Below are 22957 nucleotides of genomic sequence, written 5' to 3'. Positions count from 1 at the left end.
GACAATATTTTTGTCTTAAAAAATAAAATCAACGACACTTTCTTGAAAAATTTTAACAAAGTTTAGAAAAATTGGCGAAAATTTATTCAAAAATTCCGAAAAATGTGAATAAAATCAACGAAATGCACATAAGGTCCCGACCCCACTCATCCACAATTTTAGCTTAATTGTCTACCAAATGAGGAACAGATAGAAAAGCCCAAAAATTCAACTATTCAAAAGAAATTGGTGTATGAACGAAAAGATAGCCTCCAAAGCAAAGAACTCAAATGGTGTATTATATTGACGAGATATGCCAAAATTAAGGAAGCGAGTCGAGACGAACAGCAAAATCAAACAAAAACAACAAACTTTATTTACATCAAAAGCTTTATGTCCGTTTTGAAAAACAAAGCCTAATAAAACAGTCAAAATAGCGTCAGATAAAACTGAAACTAAACAAAATAACTTGTAACTCACCAAAAAATATACGGGACCAGTCCATAATAAGGCTTGGCATAGAGATCAGCTAAAATATCCCTTAGGTTTACAATTACCAATGCTTCAATAGAACGGAATTAAGAACTGTCGGTATTCATTTTTTGCGGTTACAAAAAGAACAACAAATAGACAACAAACAAAAAATCAATTCAAACTTGCCAGAAAACGCTTTCGAAGCTGTAAAGCCATACTTTGGTCCTCAAAATATGTTTGATTGCAATTTTCTCCGAACAAGATAACGTATTATGCGACCTCTCATTAATGAAACTAGATAACAAGTTGAAAAAAGGATAAAAGACCTAAAAATAACAAAAACGTGAAATATAGTAATATCAAAACCATGAAACCATAACATAATGTGTCAAAACCGCAATAAGGACTGAGTTTGATTTCAGTAGAAAGAGGAAGCATTCTTTCATTGCTGACACTAAGCTATAAGTTGACCAAATTAAGAGAAAAATGGAGGCAAAAATCAATAAGCCATTTTTTATTCAAAAAACAAATATTTTTATAAGTCAAAACGACGATACGCTTTCAAGCAATAAGCTAGATGAATTATATTGAAGCTTATTAGAAAGCCAATTGGACGTATCACCAGTCAGTTTTGATTTGAAATCTTCTAATATTTAATTAATATAAAAAGAATCGAATTTTTTTTAATAGGAAAGACCGATTGACTACAATCCGAATTTTTTTTGGGTTGTAACAGTCCAAGATTGGTCAAAAACTAGCCATGCTAATGTTGTTTGTCCATTTAGAACACTTAATTTTTCGAAAGTCATAGATATATATGTTTTGGTATTTAAAAAATCTAAAATGAATTCTGCGTTTTTGATAATCAACGAATAATGTTAGCAAAAACGGCAAAGTTGTAACTACAGAGCACTCTCAACGGAAGTTGAAGTAGAATTAGCCCACTGTTGAGTCTACAAAGATTGTGTTAGTGGTTTTCGGGACCAAAGGAACTTATTTCGTACTGTTTTTGATGAAACAGTCTGAATTTTGTGAAAATTACATAAAAATAGCAGACAATATTTTTGTCTTAAAAAATAAAATCAACGACACTTTCTTGAAAAATTTTAACAAAGTTTAGAAAAATTGGCGAAAATTTATTCAAAAATTCCGAAAAATGTGAATAAAATCAACGGAATTCACTCTATTTTTTCAAAAGTTTAAACCTCGATAACTCCCTGTAGAAAACGAAAATCACAATCATTTTAATTCCTTATTTTACGCTGGACAAGTTTTCTTTTGATACCAGTCTCAACTCTCTACGATGAATATATCGATCGGCCAAAATTGTCTGAACAAAAAAAACCATTTGAGTGTATAGTTCCTCCCCGCCTCAGGAGGGGTCGGAAGAATTATTTGTTATGCTTTGTCTCCTCATTGACTCCCTTCAAAATAAAACGCTCTGTGTCATCACTTAATCGAGAGAGTCAACTCCATGTTCTCTGAAAACTTGTTTCAAACCAAACCCGCAAATAATTTTTTTCACAGTTATGTGAATCTTACCTATGCAGCTCTAAAATTTATCGCATTTGCGTAGTTTATATCTTACTCCTATTTAAGATTGACCTTCGTGTTTATTATCCCGTCGCTAGGTCAAAGAGTATACCAGTAATGGTACGGAAACTCTGAATATAGAATTTGAAAATACATTTCTGAGTCTTTAAAGCTATATTTAAAATAACGCTTAACTGACCATTGAAAGGTATGTCGTAACTGTGTTTAGCCGCATTGCATAGTCTGTTGGAACAGCAAAAGGTTAGCGCTGCTGTTGTTTTTTTTACAGTCACAAGTACATTCTGTAGAGCTGAATTGACTAAAAAGAGTTTCTGAAAATAAAATCTAGCCATAAGACTATCATAAAATATCCAGAGTAAAACGGTTTTTCGAAATTTTCAATCAAGTTACATGAATCCATAAAACAGTACAAAATCATCATTTTAGAGATCCATTTGAACAGTACACCCATTGAACAGTAAATTGATAGACTTCTTCAGAAGAAACAAAAAGATGTCAATCTCAAGTTATTTTTTGCCTCAATGATTGCCTCTGAAAAGGTTTTCCCTTATCGATTTTCAGACCTCCTGTCATCATAAACATTTCCCCTTACTTCTGTAAAGAAATTCTTGCAAGCTTTTGTTGAGTTCAACTGTCACGCGATTGAGGGGTATCGTTGTTGTCCTGATGTAAAGAGACTACTCGCTCTTTGTGAGAACACCATTTCCTCGTTTCAATTGTCACATTCAACAACACTTCCCTTTCCTTATTCCCTTTGCAATCTGCAAACTTTTGCTGGTCCAAAACATAAATCACTGGTCAGTGTCAAGTTTTCCCACTTACAATCATTGGTAAGCGGTTATGATAGGCTGTCTTACATTTTTGCTGTCAGCTTCTCTGCTCTGAAAAAACGTCTTTTGGTAAATGATACGCCGCGGGTTCTCGTTTTTGCGACGGAACTCTCTATTAAAGGTGTAAAACCACTCTTTCGAACGTCAATTGAAACCATATATATCATAAGCAACAACGTATAAGCCAACCACGTATAAGCATTAGTACGATCAAGTCAACAGGTGACTTACACGGTAAGATATTTTTTGCTGTTCATTTAACAGGTTTTTTCGTCTGATGTCATTGACGTCAAATCAGTTCGTATTCATTCGGCAACCTAAAAATATTAAGTCGAAAACCAGCTTAATCGATACATATCATGGTTATGTTTACTTAAAATTAGGTTAAATGAACTTTTTCGGAACTTTCTACGTATATTAGAACGTATTTTATTAATTTAGAACGATTTCTGTACGCATTTGAATACTCGATTCTGATTGGCTAATAAATCGCTATTTACTACGTAACATCCTCCGGCCCGGAAGAAGATGTTGGAAAAACTGGTACAAGTTTTACAAGCGGGCGGACGAGTGAACCGGTCGACGTACGTAAAACGGCAGAGCGCGCGACGCTATCGGAGCCGTAACGGAGTTTTACAATCCGAGCGGTTGGGTAGTCACCCCTAGGGTGTTAAAGGACGCAAATTGAGAGCATTCTCCTCGAGACAAAAGGTAGTATGCAGCACCTCATCCGTGAGGCGACGCGTGCCAAGAATAGTATACAACACACGCTTGAAGCTGCGTACCAGCCTCTCCCTGATACCACCATGATGTGGTGCGCTGGGTGGATTGAACTTCCAATTTATACCTTTGTGAGCGAGCTCAGCTGCATTATAGACAATGCTCCACTTTTCGACACTTTCTCGGAGTTCTTTCGCCGCTCCAATAAAGTTAGTACCATTGTCCGACCAAATCATGGCAGGTGTACCCCTACGTGACACAAACTGCTCAACTCCCATGATACAAGAGCTGGTGTCCATAGATGTAACTATCTCGACATAGACAGCGCGAGTAGTTAGACAGGTGAAGAGGAAGCCCCACCTTTTCTCAGTAGTACGGCGGACACTAACATAGAATGGCCCAAAGTAGTCAACGCCAGTGTTCGTGAAGGGAGGAGACTGGTAAGCAAGTCTCTCCTTAGGCAAGTCAGACATGATTGGTTGCATAGTCACAGCTTGGAATTCTCGGCATCTCAGGCAGTGTGCTTTGATGGAATGTAAAGGTGATCTTAGTTTCAGTACTGTATAGTGTTCCTGCACAATTGATCTTAGGTATTCAACGCCTTGATGACCTTGCTTTACGTGCGTGTGTTCAAGGAACAGTTTTACAAAGTGATGACGTGCATCTAAGATGATTGGGTACTTTACGTTAAACCCAACTTCCATTAACCGTCTGATGCGGCCCGAGGAACGGATTATCCCATTTGGACTAAAAAACGGTGAATGTGGAGCAATTCGGCAACTCCGTTTAACAGATTTATTGTCAAGAAGATCTTTTCTTTCGGTTTCAAAATACTTTCCTTGAACAAAGTTTTGTAGATGACGCTCGGCTTCGTCAAGTTCAGTAGGGTCAGTAATGCCACCATCGAGATTACGGTGGCCGGCATGTTTCGGCAAAAGCCGGAGAACGTATGCGGCAATGCGCAAGTAATTTTGATAAGAACTAAACTTATCAAACGGAAATATTGAAGGAACGGGAGTTATCTCTTTTTTGACATATGTAGTCAGAGATACAGTGTGTTCTATAGTGACTGCTTGGTTGACGCCAAGTTTGATGTTATTATTGATGTCTTTGTTCGGTACGAACGAGAAACGTGAGCTAGTTAGGAAATGTGGACCTTTGACCAACTGCCTAGTTACAAAATCTCAGCAGACATTCCGCGCGTGCCAGCGTCAGCTGGATTATCCTTAGTTGCGACGTGGTTCCATTGGTCAACGCTGGTATACTCCAGAATTTCGCAAAAAAGGTTTGCAACGAAGATTGGTTGCTTTTCGTTAGAGTTTATCCACTGGAGAACGGTCGTGCTGTCTGTTCACATGAATACTTGGTTAACAGTTACAGTAAGTGCTTGCGTAATTTCCCTTTTCAATGAGAGGCAAGTAGAACTTCTTGCAACTCCAGTTTTGGGACAGTCAATACTTTCATTGGCGCCACGCGCGCTTTCCCCAAAATAAACCCAAGCTCTGTTTTTACCTTGACCGTAGGAGCTGTTACTCGGGCTCGAAGAAATGGGACGGCACTAAAATATCTTGGGAACTGTCACCGATCATATGCATTTTTACATTACCAAAGGGTCCAGTAAAATAACTTCGAGCAATTTTGATGTTTTCAAGCTTTGGTAAGTCCGCACTCCAAGCCAAAATCTTTGAACCTTGTCTTGCGGGAGTTCATCATCCCATTGTTGTCCTGTGACACGCCAGATATCTTTTAAGAGCAGTCGCGCATCGACGGTAAACGGTGCGACAAGACCAATGGTGTCAAAGACGTCCGAGACAAGACTTAGGACCAAGTGTTGCGTGAGGGACTTAGTGATAGCGCAGCTTGTACCCCTACTAACAACTAAAGTGTCATTAGTGTGATCCCACTTTAACCCTAGCACATGCGATGAACCCTCCTGACATGAAACAATAACCTTGGGCTCAGTAGATTGAGGGAAACCATCAATTCGGTCAGCCAGATTTGGTACATTGCTCACGATCTTTGTAAGCTTGAACCCAACGAGATGGAGAAGATTTACCAATTCCTTTGATCTATTGATGGCTTTCTCGGGAGAATCCACTGAGTCAAGGTAATCGTCCATGTAGAAGTTTTCAAGGACGGCTTTTGCAGCTTCGTGATAAAACTTGGCATTGTCTCTCTCAGTGCGTTGAATGCATAGTTGGCGCATGTGGGCGAGTCTTTTGCCCCGAATATATGGCGCGTATATTGATACACTACAACGTTAGTTGTGGGGTCCTCCCACCACATAAAGCGAAGTGATGGTTGATCTGATTGTAATACACCAACCTGTAGGAACATTCCCTTGATGTCGGCAGAGACTGCATATGGATGTTGTCGGAAGCGAAAAAGTACGTAAATAAGAGTTTGGAGCAGATCAGGGCCAGTCGGCAAAGATTTATTTAGTGAGGCACCATGAAATTTTGCTGCTCCATTGAGTACCCTACGCACCTTGCCCGGTTTGTTCGGGTTTAGAACCGAATGGTGGGGCAGGTACCACTCTTTATCGGACTGGTTCTCTACCTTGTGAGCGTCTTGAACCTCAATTACATGTCCCTTATTTAGGTCTTCCTTGATGGTACTAGTGTACTTCTCTCTAAAGTCTTTCTCCTTGACCAGTCGTTTTTCGAGAGATTTTAGCTGTACAAGGGAGGAGGAGTAATTATTTGGGAGCTTGGTGTTGTCTGCTGCCCACAGCTTTCCGACATCGTATCTCAGACCATTGTGTTTGGTAGTACTCTCAAGGATTTTGTGAGCCCTTGCGTCTGCTGCAGATCTTGAGTTGACCTGCTTGTTTGCCCCGAATAATTCAATGTCGTACCATGACTTTACTTGAATTGCTAACTCCTTGTCATGTTCGATATTCATTTTAAAGCACTTTGAGCTTAGACAAGAACTTGATGGCAACGGACTGCTTAAGACCCAAACTATGGGTAAGCGTATGGCAACGGGTGAACGCTTCTCATCGGCAGAGAAGTATTCTAATGGGCAGATTATATGATAGACATCTTGTCAGATTATCATCTCAATGTCTTTATAGGAATATGTCACGGGAACAAGCACTGCTAAGTGTGGGTAAGTCTCTTGCAGGGCCTGTACATTAATTATATCACAGCCAACTTTCAGACTCTAGTTAACGAATGGGTCGATGGTAAATGGTTTGAAATCCTGATGTTCTCTTGGTTTTACAGTAACTTCAACAACCCTAGTATCAACTACTTCCTCCGTATTAATACCCTTGACAGTTAGCTTTAGTTCTTTACCGTGCAAACCGAGTCTATCTGCGAGACTACCGGCCACCCAAGAGTTACTGCAGGCGGTATCACATAAAACTAAAGCCTTGGTATCTAAACCGGATGAATTGACCAACTGTAGTTCCGTCACCTGAAGTAGCCCTTTAACATCAGTAACAGATGACATTGTTGGGGTCTTATTAGGCTGCAATTGACTAGAAGCCGCTTTACTGTGACCTAAGTTGCCAGAAGGCTGAGTCCTATTGGAAATTGTTGACTGTTTTGTTGAGAAAACCCTATCTGCTCCATGTAATAGTGTGTTATGCGAACTATTACACCCTTCTGCTCGACACTTTCTCGGTTGAGGGCACTGGCGGAATGTGTGCTTGTCCCGTAAGCACGAAAAACAAGGTTTATTGTCCGCCACCAACTTAGCTCTCTGGGTTGGTGTCTTTTCCTTGAAAACTCAACACTCCCAGAGCCGGTGGTTACCTTTACATACAACGCAGCGAAAGTAAGTGTTTCTGGAAGAAGATGGCATTTGCGACTTTGTTTCCCTTTGTTGTGAGTTTGATGCAAACACTTTTGAGGCTGTTTTGGTCATGGTAACTGAAGTGATGTTATCTTCAGACTTTGCCTTGGTTGCGCTTTGTTTCATAAGAACATGGGCCTCAGCCTTTTCTTTAGGCCAATCGTTAAAGTCAAGGAGGGTAGGATTATCCCAGTGCTTTTTAACCGTATAGAGCGACCGTGACTCTTTCATGTTTGGTGGTAACTTCTGTACCGCTTGGTTATGTAGGGAAGCGCTCTTCAAGTCAGCATCATATGATAGTGACTTGAAAACCCCAACCAAGCTGGATATGGCTGCAGAATAGTTAATGATGTTATCACTATTGTGCATTTTAAGAGGTGGAGAAATGCTTAGTTTATCCAAGTGTGCACATACGACTGCCTGTGGCTGGCCAAATTTACGTTCTAAGGTCCTTAATTCATCCTTGTACATTGAACCACAGTAAGCAAACTCGGCGATTGCAATCTTTGCTTTACCGGTGACGAGCGTTTTAAGGTATGTCAATTTAACGTTATCAGTGAGCGACTGCGAGTCAATCGCGCTTTTAAATTGACTATACCACTCGTGCCATTGTAATGGATCGCCATTATACTGAGCAAGTTTTCATTCTGGCAAGGGGTCATTTTTCTTGCTGGTTTCTGCATCAGCCAATTCTTTAATCAATGACGCATTGTCTGCAATTGAAGAGACAGGTGCAGACACCTGCGGGCCACTCCAACTCAGCGGTGTGGGCCCATCATGAGGATCTGTTGGCTGAAAAACCGGAGTGGCTAGACCAGGTACAACGTTACCAGAAGTTGCGATTGGGTTTTCCTGTTGTGTGCCGGATGGTGATTGAATATCAATCAAATGGGTGAATTCGAATATATTTGTTGTTGAAAATTCGTAACAGATGGTGCGATGTGTGGCTGTACATTTGGAGCAACATTATTTAGGGTAGTAATGTCTTGGTTGACTAATGACGGTCTGTGCTGTGCAAAACGCCGAAGACTCATATTTGGCACGAGGGATATTGGGATATTAGACTCATATTTGGCACGAGGGAAGTGTTGGCCAAGAGGGATATTGGGAATATATGGGACAGGTCGAGCAACGGAGCGTTCGACTTTATGTACTTGGTTAGTATTGTTTTTGAAAGTGTTGTGGACGGGAGGCTGATTGATCAAGGGCGAGTGTGGAATTCGAGCAGTGAGGTTAGCTGCAAAAACTGGGTTCAGAATGGGAAGGTCATTAGGATGAGCGGTTTCGGAGATGTGCTGTTGTGTGTATGGACTTGGTGGGGCGCTTGGGTGCAAGGGAACGTTTATTGTGGGGGCTGGATGATTTGTGGTCGGAAAAGGAGGAAGAGTGGCGTTTGGTGCTCGGAGAACAAAATTAATTTGTTGTCGAGAGCACATACGCTGGGCCAAATTATTCTTGGGCAGACTTCATGTTTCAGGTCCCCTGGATTCTGAAGTTTGAAGTTGTGCGTGTGGAAAAAAATTGGACGAATTATTTTGATTAATTTTTGGTCGAACGGGCTCTTGAATGGGTGGCGAATAAACACCTGGGGCGTGTACAGAAGACGGGTGACTATCTGCGGTTACTTGGTTAGTTTTATGCTCGGAAGCGCCGTGCCTTGTTGGCCTGTTTGTTTCATTTGCACCCGTAGGTGCACCTGGTACAACGCCTGTGTGTTAGCAGCAGCCAAAAAGTTTTCAGGTGGGTTATAGTAGGGATCGAGTTGCTGTAAGGTCTCATTGCTTAAAATGTAATTGCCTCGACAATTTTTTGCAGTATAATGCCTTGAAGTTTCAGTGTTCTGATCTTCCACTGTTTTGCGGTTGTTGTGGCTAGGAAATTCTGGAGGGTCAATCATAACATCTGGTTCACTAATTTTCTCCTTATTGTTAAAACTTAAAGCAAGTGAGGTGTTGATCCAGTCTTGGACAGCCTTTTCACTTCTCATTGAGCTCCTAGCACTTGCAGTTGTTTCAGATTGGCTACCTTTTGAAACGGCGTCCAGCAATTCATATTCTTGCAGAGTTGCCTCTGCCAACCGCTTCCTGTTGTCTTCCTCCAGTTCATCTAACTCCATTTGCTTTTTTTTGTTTAGCAAGGCGAATGGCTGCCTCATTCTGTTTTTCAATTTCTTCGCGCTTCATTTTAGCAATTACGTAATCATGTTCACGTTGACTGGATGTTTTTGACAAGGCCATAAGTGAGGGAAGTCTAGAACGAATGGAACTTTTTGGTTCCTGGAACTCACTCACTTTATCATCAGCAGAGTTGATGTAGTTTTGTGCTGAAGTGAGTATCTTGTCGTTCTTAGCTGTCATTGCTTCCAAGTAAGACTCTAATGAAGGAACAAGTGCATTTGTATCCTCCGTTTTTCCAGCAAATGCTATCAGGTCCTCATTTTTGTCTACAACAGTCATAAATGCTTCGTTGCACTTTGTTACTAGGCGTTCAACTTTCACTCGCCTACTTTGACTATTTATACAATGAAGTGTATCTTCATGTATAGCATGCAATTGAGCTTCACGCTTTGACCTGGCAGCGTACAACTTTTTGTTTTTTTGATCAAGACTATTAGACATTACAATGTTGTTATTTCCAACGACCAGCAAAACTACCACTGCAAACGGTTATCTATTATATGCACACTCCAAACAAACCAAATCCACGCGAAACAAACCCAACGCAAAATGCACCAAACACAGCACACTGTAGACGGTCTGTAAAACCCACCGCCCGAAGAGCAAAAAAGGTCGTCGAGCACACAGTGTCCGACAAAAACAGAAGTGGAGCGCTGAATGCTATGCGCTTTATGCGGCGGGAGATAAAGGACACCCGGAAAATTGAGCGAGGAGCGCGCGACAACGGAAACGTGACGGACGGGAAGTCGGGCAAGCAACGCGCGATGCAACGGAAACGGGAAGGACGGACGGGAAGTCGAGCGAAAACGCGCAACGCAACGAAACGGGACGGTGGGGAAAGAACCGGAGGGAAATGAGATCGGAAAGTACTATGTTAGCAGACCACAGCAAAAAACTCTACCAAACAACCTAGCCGTAACTCCAGAACAAGTTTAAGTCACACCCTAGGAAGAAGGAGAGAAGCTACTGCAAGACAATCTAGCATTGTTCATTATGGGGCTTAATATAACAACAAATTAATTTACGGCAATGCAGTAGTACACTAAAAAGATAAAAAAGGTCGAGAAATTTACTAGCCGTAACTCCAGAATAAACTTAAGTCACATCCCAGCAAAACCCAAACCACAACAAACAATCAGCATACTAGCGGTATTAAACAAACTACAGCTAAATTGAACAAACTACAATAAAGTATTTGTAGACAAAGACAGTTGGAAAAGTCAAGAAACAATCCAACCATAACTCGAAAACAAACTTAAGTCACACCCTAGAAGGCAACAAGACCAAACCAACTAGCAATCATACAGGTACACAAAAACGCACAGCAGCAAAATCAATATACTACAACAGGAGGGCTAGTAAATTAGTAAAGTTGAAAAGTCAAAAGACAATCCAGCCGTAACTCGAGAATAAACTTAAGTCACACCCTAGAAAACTATAAGACCTGAACAATAAACCAGCATACTAGCATACACAACATACTACAGCAAAAACAACAACATAATTCAAAAATATGACATACATCAAAATCCGGAAAAGTATACGGAGAAAACGGAAAGCAACGTTTTGGGAGAGCGACGTTATTGAAAAGAAAAACGGAACACGGAGAATTGAAAAGTTAAGGGACGAAAAGGACGCGGACGAAACGGTACATAAACGAACAACGAGGAAAAATTATAGGGATTCGATAATTTTTTGTTTAGTCCAGAGGTTGTGAAAATTTTCAAAACTTTTTGTGTTAATTGAATTTCACTCAAATTACAAACCTTCTTGCTGGAATATTGATGTTTTTGACAAATTTGTCAAAATTTTATGCATTTGTCCAATTTTTTTCAAATTTTGGTCAATTTTTGCAAATTCTTGATTACGGAACGGTAATCCAGTAAACTGGAAAGTTTTAAACTCAAAAATAGGTTTATCAAAATTATTAAAAGTATTGATTTTCTAAAATTCTTTTAGAATTGCCTCAAATTTGACCAAAAAATTTCAACATTGAACAATTAAGCGTTATTTTCTCTCAATTTTCTCTATATCATAGGTTATTTTTGAAAATTTGAGAATTCGAACAAAAATTTTCAAAATTGATGTTTTTTCGTCCCAAAAATTATATTTTTCTAACCAATATTTTCTGCTAAGAAGCGTTTTAATTTCACTACCCTATGCAACATCGAAGAAAAAAAATCACGAGTTGGGTTTCTTGCCGTCTAGGTGATAAATCTAATTATTTCACACAAATCAGCAGCTATTGCCTGCGTCCCTGTTGATTCGGCCCTGTTTTTTTCTCAACATCTGTTGTACTGCGAGAAACGTATGTCACTTGGTCACTTGACGCCATCAGGTGTCTTCACAATCACAAGGTCAGATGCCCCGGATGGACCACAACCTCTCGTCTGATTTTGAGATTGCCTTCAGGGTCATCTGAAACTCGGTTTTCTGGCCCAATGACAAAGTAGTGTACTATCAACAGGCAGAATCCACAAATGGCACAGAATTTGATCCAGGTCTTCAATTTTAATATCATCCTCACTCTTTCTTTTTGCGAAACAGTAAGTTGTGTTCCCCACAATCCGTCTCAATCCAGGGAATCGACAAAATAAGATCCAATCCAAAGATTCAAGACGTGCAAAATAATTGCAGTGATTCGAACTTCGTCTGTTTTTATACAAATACCCGATTAATTATAATGCAACACGAATTAAGATTTCAGCAAAGCTTAATAAAGGCCTTTTCTATCAGACTCTGCCAGCTATTTTCAGGAATTGCAGACAAACTAAAGTGTAATTATAGTAACGAGCCGATTTAGTCCGAATCCAATCAATAATGATCTGGTTCTATCCCGGCTCCCTGGTTCAATCCATTGGGTTCCCGGGTCGCGGCAATTGAAACCATATATATCATAAGCAACAACGTATAAGCCAACCACGTATAAGCATTAGTACGATCAAGTACGATACCGTCAAGGTGACTTACACGGTAAGATATTTTTTGCTGTTCATTTAACAGGTTTTTTCGTCTGATGTCATTGACGTCAGATCAGTTCGTATTCATTCGGCAACCTAAAAATATTAAGCCGAAAACCAGCTTAATTGATACATATCATGGTTATGTTTACTTAAATTTAGGTTAAATGAGCTTTTTCGGAACTTTCTACGTATATTAGAACGTATTTTATTAATTTAAAACAATTTCTGTACGCGTTTGAATACTCGATTCTGATGGGCTAATAATTCGCCCATTTACTACGTAAGACTCTCAATTGGTTTCATCAACACTTTTTTGTGTTCGCGATTTGACGAATGATCTATTCGGTTTCCCTATTTGTCGCTCTTGGGCACATGTTTTTCGGCGAATGCAAGAGAAGCCAATAGGCAAGCAAGCCGACAGAAAAGCAAGCCGAAAGTCATGTAATAGTTATGTAATCTATCAGAAATAATACATTGTCAGCCGTTACAACCAATACTGCGCGTAGTATTATAGTGCATAATATATTCCAATGCACCAAAGAAACAAAAATGCGTCAATTGTTAGACATCTAGTGGGTACGGGCCTCAGCAGACCACTGTCCATGGCCATGCCTCTCATCCGCTGTGGGATGTAATCAGGAAATAGCGGGCCGGTTATCGCGGTGAAGCCGCGACGCGCGTCAAGCGCGCCCACCGGCCCGCCAGGGGCAACTTAAAATACGGGTATCCGAAAATTTTTCGGCTTACTTGACCTCATTTTCAAAATTCGGCTTGCTTGCCTATCAGCTTGCTTGACCGTCACCATGTTTTTCAATAATTACCGAGATCAATATGCGCATCTTCTTTGTTGAGATGCAAAAATCTCCAATCATTCACCAGCACCGCAAAATGAAAAATCTGTTTTCATGGTTTCTATGGTTTCTGATATTATAATTTTCCAAATACTTTTCGAACAGTTGCTTTTGCTTATGATTTGCTGACATTGCGTACGTAGCAACTTGTTCAGACGAGCTTGGTCTTTTCTCATCGTGCCTTGAGTTCTGCGCGAAGTACGTATTACAGTAGATTGCCAATAGCCCTTGACATCCAATTAGTCTCATCTCATGAATCTAAGAGACCAATGGTATATATGATCTTCTCCTTTCTGCATCTTCTACTAAGGTGTACCTAGTCACTTCTCCGCTAGTCACAACACATACCGCAGGTATCTCGCAATTAAAAAACGTACAATTCTGCCACTAATTCTCAAAGCAGTTAATTCCCGTTTTTTTGAGTCTTGCGTATTCATAGAATTTGATGTCAATTTTTTTTTGAAAAATCGGTAACACCAATTATTGGTATTAAATGAGCATTAGGTAGTTTTATTTAAAAATTGACTCTTACAACAAACTTCAGCAAAATAGTCGCCCAAGTGGTTAAAAAAATAGAACGAAGCGAGGTTTCCCAATCGATCGAATAAAGCTCTGTACAGTGAACTTTGCCAAACCGCAGTCCTAAGTCATCTTTTTTATTCTATAGAGAAACACTGGAATAGGCCTCCTGGAAATGTTGCACGTTTACATTCGACTAACTAGATAAAGCCGAGTTTCTGTCTAAGCTAAGAAGAGTTTTTGGCCTTCCGATGGATTGCTCCTGTAATTACTTCCGATTGAGCTAACAAAAAAAACAATGTTCTACGGAGCTTCTCAATTGAACTTTCTTACCGCTTGTCTAATATAGAGGCATGTCTATATTAAATTTGAGCTAATCACTAAAATATGATACCAAAGGTCATTCAGAACGAATCCGTTAAAATTGTTGACATCAGATTTAGAAACCTTTAATAGCAATCATTGCATGAAACAAGAAAATTTGCTCACAATATCGAACATGCGTAAAAAATTGTCAACCATCGAAAGCTCTTTCGACAACCTCAAGTTGTTGCTAATATCACCAGGGAAATTTTTTGGAAAGTTTAATTTTTTACTTTGAATAAACGGCAAAAAAAGAATATTTAGAGCTAACTGACATCTTTACAGAAGCGATTTTGTTTGTTTGATCGAAGTCAGCTATTAGTTACTCCTTATTATCAATTGCAAGTGAACATGAAATAGGAGGTTAAAATTAAACTCGAACTACTTCCGCTATCACAAAAAAGTTGTCCGACGCATTTACGACACATAGAATGACATAAAATTGTCAATAAGATCATTTCTCATAATTTTGCGACCAATTCTGTTTATGTTATACAATATTTGAAAAAGCTCTATACAGTTAACAATCTCCTCAGGACATAAGTTTTACGCTGAAGGAGTGACGTTATGGAAAACTGTTCACATCCTGTTGACATCGCTCCCTAAGTTCAATCAGGGATGTCATTTCGACAAATAAATCTGCGTGACTAGCAGTATAAGTAACGCCTTACAAATCACCAAAAAATTCGTGAATTTTTGATAAAATCATCAGCTCAAATACAGTGCCGCTTGAGGCGCAATTCTCAAACTTTAATTTTTTTTTACTGTTTCTTTGATTTTGTGCTTTTACATCTGAACCAAGTTTGATTAAAAACAAAGATAATTATCTCTGATGTTCTAAATTTTTCCTTTTGCAAAAAACAAAGTCGATTGATAAATAAAAAACACTTTGCGCCAAAATTTCAACGGCCATTCTTTTTTGATTTTGATGAATCGTAGTTTTTTCTCATATTGATGTTATTGAGGCCCAGTGAATACTAGAAATCAGATAATGAAAAAAAATTAGAAATGAATTAAACAATTTTTGTTAGGCTTAGTTCATTTCTGAATCATCAGTTTTGTGTTTTTTTTAATTTTGCATTTGAAAGAGCAGTCAATGGACAAGGACTGACTTACGAGATAATTTCGACTTTCTTTTGTATTTTGAGTTGATACCAGAAACTCCAAAAATTTTTTTATTTCAGCTGTAAGCTCTTTCTTAATCAGAGTGAAGCAATTTTTAAAACCACAACTCTGAACAATTAGATAACAAAACATATTGATTATCAAGTAAAAGCACTAGTTTACAAAATAGGAGATCATGCAGTCACAAAACTTGTAGTGACTGCATAAAATCACGGAAATGTAGTTTCTTGACAAAATTGAGACCGTTGAAACGAACTGGCTGTTGTTACGTTTTCCTCGTTATTGATACATTTGTTTTCCACTAAATTTGTCTGCCGACCCCGAAATTTACTTGCCTGATGCAGAGAGTGCTTGTGATACCAACTAACAAACGTCATAGGAAATCAGAAGGAAACGCCAGATATTTCGTTCGAAAACAGAATTTCAATGGCAAAATTGAAAAACTGACCCTGCCTAAAAACTAAAAACCTAATTTACAGAGAACAGTGTCAGTCAACTCTGAACAAACGCGTCAAGACAAAAATAAATAACTTTGGTCGAAAAAAGTTAGCAGTAAAAATGTCTTGGCTTCAAATAACCTAATATTCATATCGACCCAACAAACTTTGCAAAGATTTTTGCTAACAAATTGTTAATGCTTTTGAGGAGGGCAGTCCCAAGCAACTACAAAATCGAAACAAGCTAGTACTGTAATGACGAAACTGTTATGCGGAGCAGTTAATGCAAGTCAGAGAGTGCAAAGCGAAATGGGAAATCCGTTTGATTAAGCATGAAAGCAAACGCACGCAATGAGAAACAAATGCAGAGCAAAAAAATTCTAGCCAGGTATGAAAAAAGACAAGTTTAACCGACACTAAAGATATGCAAAAATCAGTGAATCATAAGTTAAATATTCAGACAGCAGTGAACCATCGAGATAAAGAAGAATCTTATGTGTGAAGCATGGATGAAAAAATGCAAAAATTAGTCTCAGTTTGCAAAAAATGCGATCTGAACAGGAACATGTTTAACAAAGGAAAATGACGAACGAAAATGACGAAACTCTAAACAAGCATCAACTAATAGAGGGAAGGCGTAAACAAGAACCAAAGTGAAAATAACGACTTCAAAAGATGATTATGCTCGTTTTCAATCAATCAGTGCTCGGCACAAGTGGCCCTTCAGCTGGACTGAAAGTCAAGGAGATATCGAATGTGGCCATTAGAACCAACAAACTCTTAAGGCCAGATAGTTGTAGCCCTCGTTTCGAGGCAGCCACTCACCTAAACAGAAATAGTCAGTTCTCAAAATATCGAAAATTGTTCAATCATTTATCAACTAATGAAGAGCAGGACGCTTTTTCGGGAGCTGATTTACATTTCAGCAATGCTATTTTCAAGAAACAATAAACCACCGAGCTGAAATTGAATGATTTTAAGGGAAACACACAAATGGTCTGAGTTGTTTAGTGTGTTTCTTGATATGGTAGATCAATAAAAGACTATGAAGGATTGAACCAAAGCGCTGCTGACCGGGATTGAACCAAAGCCCTGAAGGATTGAATCAAAGCTCTGCTGACAGGCGAAGCAAAATTGACCATGCGATTTTCTGGAGTATTCCATGATGTTTACTGGAGCACTCTTGAGGTGAGCTTTTATGACCCCATGAGATTTATAGCTAGGCAAGTCAAGTTAAACCTCAGGAATCACCAGTTTTGATGAATTTTGTGATCAATAGTTCTCAGTTCGTGCACGAGCTCTAAAAAGTACAAGAAACACTAATTGGTAATCTCTAATCAAGTTCTACAACTGGATAGTCCACTTCGAGTTCTCAATGAGATGTTTCAATCTTTCAATGTTGATGATTACAATGAAAACTGCGCTTATGTGGTTGAGTTTGTGAAACGGCTATGAAGAATGTCTTTTGTACCCGAAAGTTTTTCTGCTTTCAGTGGAGAGCGAAAAAAAGAGCGAAGAAAACCAATTAAAGCAAACTGTTTTCGAAACAACTGTACTTCAGTTGAAGTTCAAAATTGGAAGTAACGAAGCCAAGTCAAAGCATCACAGTTCACTAGTTATTGGTTCTCATACGACATGGAAATGTCCATTATTCATCAACATGAGTCTGAATGCTCGGTACGCTACACTGGAGAAAAAGGCTTAAGAAAGGTGTGTCTAGGCAGAGAAAATTAAACCAAAAATTATAAAATCAAATTGTGCTGTACAAATGGATGCACCAGGACGTACAATCAATACACTCTTGTAACAAGCAAAAGGTGGAAATGAATATATTTTACTCGATAGTGGACAAACTGCTTCATTCACAGATCAAAGTGCTCAACATAGGTTAAAAACCCAAGGCACTGTTATCATAAATGCTATACACGGAACAAGGAGTCTGAAAACAGATTGCGTTCCTCTGAAAAAAAGCCACTCTATTCAGAGATGCATTCATATAATCTCTCTGTGCACACACTTCAATCTCATTGGGTTACCAAAATTATGTCGACAACAAGCTTAAACAAAGCTTCAAATAATTGAATGTTCTCTCTAATAGAAGCTTCAACTTGAATGAAGTGAGCAGTTTTTGTCGTGCAAGTGGCTTATGAGCAACAACACTCCTTGAAAGACAAAATACAAAAGCAAAATGATTATTCAACTGTTCTATTGGAGCTGCGAGTGGGCCTATAATGAGGTGGAATAAAATCTATCTTCGTCACTTGATCTTCACATATAATGATAACTTGCCGGAGATAACATAAAGTTGTTGCAGGTAGAAGTCGATGCTTTTCCAAAATTTTTGTCGGGAGTCAGTCATGGAAAGAACTGCAGGCCCAAAAGATGCCAGAGAGTACAACAAAAATTACAGACAAAATGTAAAAATTTTAAATGCTCTGGAGTGGACCAAAGCATTTTAGCGAACAACTAAGTTTTGAGTCGGTTTCACTCGTTTGTTCGAGGAAGTCGAAGGGAATCAACCTTTAGAACTTTATTTCCACAACCAACAGATACAGATGTTTACAAGCAAATGGTGAAGATAATAATAAAGTCCGTATTGAAAAGTAACATTGGGAAAGAATATGTGCCACATCGTTCAGCTATGAACCTGATCAAGCCGGACAAAGTGAGACGTGTTTGCAAATTCGCATCAGGGAACAAAAAATATGCCAAAAAAGTAATCGATTAGCAGGACATGATCTACTCTACTACACAATGTTATAAAAACGGCATTTCTTCGAAGGGCTAATTGACATGACAGCTGCTATCGAGTCAATCTTTCCTGAGAATGAAAGTACCCGAAAGGGTGAAGAGTTCCTATGGCGTCCAACAGTTATCGAGCATCCCGAACAATTTGAAAATCGCTTGACGTGCTTGGCGCTAAGAGTGCCAAATTTTGTTCACTTTTTGCGCCCGAACGACTGGGATCAAATAAAAAAATGTACTGCAACTCAGCAAAAGCAACACAAATTAGTTCATATTTCGACGGCAGCATCAAAACATTGGGAACCTCAGTAAAATCCATCACATTTTTCCAGCTGTTGAAACAAATTGAGATGAAGAATTGGATACGCCACAATGATACGGGTAGCCCGTTGATTTTGAACTCACATCAAAGAGCTCTTCATTGCTTGGACTACAATGGACTGTTACTGACTTTAGCCTTATTGTGTGCGCAGAGGTACCAACAAAAAAATTTGAAACCCAGTAACTCAGAGGAAGATTCCGCTACTAATATTTTCATTATTCGAGTCAATCGGTTTCCTTGCTTCATTCACAGTTCACAAGGGAAGATTTCTGAAAAAGGTTTGGAGTAAATAAATAAAATATTTACGGATAAACGTAACTCATTTCCACAACTGTAAACTTGTCATTAGCCTAAGACTTCATTGCCCAAAATTTGTTCGTAATAATTTCAGACCCAATTCAAAGACTTAGTTGTTGTTGTGAAAATTATTATTGTGATTGAAAGTCTGCTGTTTGCCTTCTTAATCCTCTATTAATATCGAGAGTAAAATTTCTAAAATATTCATAATTGGTCTCTCTTTTTTTCGTTCGAATTGATCCTAGTTTAGTTAATTGGAGATAATTACTCAAAGTGCGGAAGCTAGTGAGTTACGGCGTGGAAATTAGTGAAAAGAGAGTTTTCACGATGGCCCAAAACAACGCGTTGTTAAAATTGAGTCCACGTATGCCCAATTTAGTAGTCGTTTTGAACCAAATTATCTTAGTGTTGTGCACGTATGTTAGTTACTTACAGTCTGACTAAGTTTAGACTCTGTGATGAAACATTTTTAGCCCTGCAAACACAAAAATAAAGTCAAACTAATTACCAACTGCGAGGATAATATTATTGAATTTTTATAATAAATTTTGTTCAAAAGTTTTTAAATGTTTTTAATATTAAAATATACATACGTAAGATAAATCTGTTGTTATGAGTTTGCACTTAATTTTAGGTAATTTACTCGAGGCAAATTGCGCGTATCATTTTTAGCAGGTAATTTTGCAGGTACTGCTACCTGCAATTTTGCTTACCTGAAAACGTCGCAGGTAAATTTACCAGACATTTTTCTTAGAGTGAAAAATACTATTCGGAATCTGCAACAGTGCTTCCGCATGCAGCTTCCTTAACATGACTTGGGTTCCATAATTTGTAATCGACAAAAATGTTTTAGTTTTGTTAATATCACCTACGTGAATGAATACGTCCTCTAAACAGAATTAAACAATAGAGACATAATACAAGATGTAGATAAATTTTCTTAAATTATCATAAATTTTTCTTCTGTTTTAGTGTTGATCAGAGCGTACAGAATGCAACTGGGTCTCAACCTCAGCAGGTATGAGTTGCTATAATTTATAAAACATGCCTCCTATCGTCTCCGATTGTGCATTATTTTGGAGAGAAATACTTTAAGCGCTCGTTATGAGTACCTGTGATACTCGTAATGGGTTGCTACGCGAGGCTTCAACTTATGAAAAGACCGTTTTCAACCGGTATTTGCTGTAAGAGTTTGTTGATTTTTTACCTGTCCTTGACGTTAGCTGGAAATTGAAGCAATGACCTCTAATTTAACTCGACTATAAAGTTCAGTTTATTATGGCTGGACTGATAGAAGTGGTAAGAAATGGCGCGCTCCGTAATAAAAAATGGCGGGCTTCTACTATATGGACCATGCAGGGAAGGTTCGCGCATAATATTCGGGCATTTCAGTTGTCAAACAATGTACAAGATAAAAGATTAAAATGTACACAAAAAATACCAAATTTGTTGACAGTAGATAGATAAAAGCATCATTGTTCCGCATCACCCCACTTAAGCATCACCCCACTTACATATATAAGCATCACCCCACTTGTTGGAGGAGGAACTATGTACTCAAATAGTTTTTTTTGCAGACAATTTTGGCCGACCGATATATTGATCGCAGAGAAATGTGAGTGGTATCATTAAAAAACTTGTCCAGCGTAGAACTCAAAACTAAAACGAAATTCTGTGTGAACACGTGATAATTACATGATTTTTGTTCACTTTTATCGTAATTTTTGTTCAAATTAAGGCACTTCTATAAAAACATTATTTCAAAATTACATTTCACTCAACAAAATGAAAAAAATTTGTGTTACCAATCGGTCAATGGAGACGTTAGCTCTGGTCTCGTGAGGAAGTCTACGATCAAGAAAACTCGAATTCATTTTGAGAGCTGTTTTTTTTTAGAAAAATTTTTATTTATTTTTGTTTTTTAGTGACTTAGAGACTATTTATTTTCATATCGAGGTTCCGCTGATGACAAAACTCGTATACAGTTTTATGATACCCAATGAACAAAAATTTTTCACTCATGTTTTTTGTCTTGGACTTTCAATGAAATTTTGATTTCTTTTTGAGATTTTAACAATTTTTGTGAGTCCTATGGCATAAATTCGCTAAATAAAAGTGCAATCCTTTTTCCAATGTGCATTAGATAAACCTATATGGTGCTTTCAGTTGACGGCTAATGGCTGGCAAGACTTAAAAATATAAATTTTCGAAAATTTTTTTGATCATTAACCGAGATTTAACCTATTTTGACGAAGATTAAGTCACTCACAGTAAAAAAAAGCACCCCTTTTTTACTGCAATCAATACAAATCTGGTAAACAGTTATATCTTCTTACTATTGGATTTATATCTCCGATGCCAAGAGTTTTCATATTTTAAAAAAAATTATTGGATATTTTTTCCCCTAAAATTTTTGGTTTTTGCCTGCTTTTGTTGTTGTTTTCATAATCATAAGACTTATTGCGATGTTTTATTGATAACCTTAATTTGGAAATTTCCTTATCTCCTTATTGACATAAGTTAGCGTATTTATTGACTTCTTTTGAGAGATATTGAATTTAGTGATAAGACTTTAAAACTTTTTGGACACTAACCATTATTAAACTTATTTTTATGAACTTTAAGTCCGTCTCAGTAATGACCGGACCCTCTTCCTTTTGACTGCAACCAAAATTAATCTGATAAGCTGTTTGGTTTTATCTTCTAACTATGGGTCTTATGACTTTGATGCTACGAGTTTTTAATATTTTTTAAAAAATATTGTGGATAATTTTTGTAATTTTGGTTCGTTTTGAAATCTTATCTCCTTATCTGGATATTTATAGTTCTCTGCGGCTAGAAAAAGCCGTTCAATGGATCATAGAAAAAGTTTTTAGAGAAAAGTTTATGGTTTAAATGTCTTTGAAACTTTCTTCTTTCACTTTTCTACTGAATTTCTGGCTTTTGCAAGTATTTGTCGTTGTTTTCATAATCATAGGACTTACTGTAATGTCTTGTTCACAACTTAATGGTGTGAAAAACCTCCTTTTCTTCCCATCGAGACATAGCGTTGTGTATTTTTTTACTTCCGTTGAAAGCTCTTGAACTTAATGTATCTTAATACTGAAAAAAATTTAGATTTTCGTGGACATTAACCAACCTAAAACTTATTTTGGTGAACTGTAAGTAAATCTCAGTAATGACAAGACCTCCTTGGTTTCTACTGCAACTAAAAAGAATCTGGCTAGCGGTTTCATCTTCTAACCATTGGTTTTATGACTTCGATGCCATGAAATTTGATAATTTTTTTTAGTTAGTGTTTTTTTTTTGTAATTTTGGTTCCTTTTGAAATTTCATCACATTATCCGAAAACTGATAGTTCTCAGTGGCTTAGGAAAGGCGTTCAATGGATCATAGATAAAGCTTTTGAGAAAAATTTAGGATATAAAAAGCTTCGACACAATCTTGCATTTTTCTACTGAAGTTTTTGGATTTTGCCCGCTTTTGTTGTTATTTTCATAATCATAAGACTTATTTGTTGTCATTTTGATAATTTTATGATGACCAACGTCCTTATTTCTTTATTGAGGATTAAGTTTTTGTTTTTATTGACTTTCGTTGAGAGCAACTGAATTTAGTGGCTGATAAGAGTTTAAATTTTTTTTGGACACTAAGCAATATTAAACTTTTTTTCATGAACATTAAGTCATTCTCAGTAACAACAGGACCCTCCTCTCTTAACTGCAGCCAAAGTTAATCTGGTAAGCGGTTTTTTCTCCTAACTATTGGTTTTTTGACTTCGATGCCACGAGTTTTCATAT

At 37.9% G+C, this 22957-nt stretch overlaps 1 protein-coding gene across 1 annotated transcript in view; it reads left to right on the top strand.

Annotated features, from left to right (window-relative positions):
* Window positions 1–22957, top strand: part of LOC142349545 (uncharacterized) — a 100918-nt gene that overhangs the window by 54402 nt on the left and 23559 nt on the right. Inside the window, exon 5 of the mRNA XM_075401182.1 lies at window positions 20130–20175. Coding sequence (XP_075257297.1) covers window positions 20130–20175 — 46 coding nt within the window. The remainder of the gene's footprint in view (window positions 1–20129; window positions 20176–22957) is intronic.

Source organism: Convolutriloba macropyga, chromosome 1 (assembly GCF_964194025.1).
Source record: "Convolutriloba macropyga chromosome 1, txConMacr16.3, whole genome shotgun sequence".
NCBI classification, from domain to species: Eukaryota; Metazoa; Xenacoelomorpha; order Acoela; family Convolutidae; genus Convolutriloba; species Convolutriloba macropyga.
Note: the sequence above shows the minus strand (reverse complement) of the source record. Positions and strands in the feature narration are given on the sequence as shown.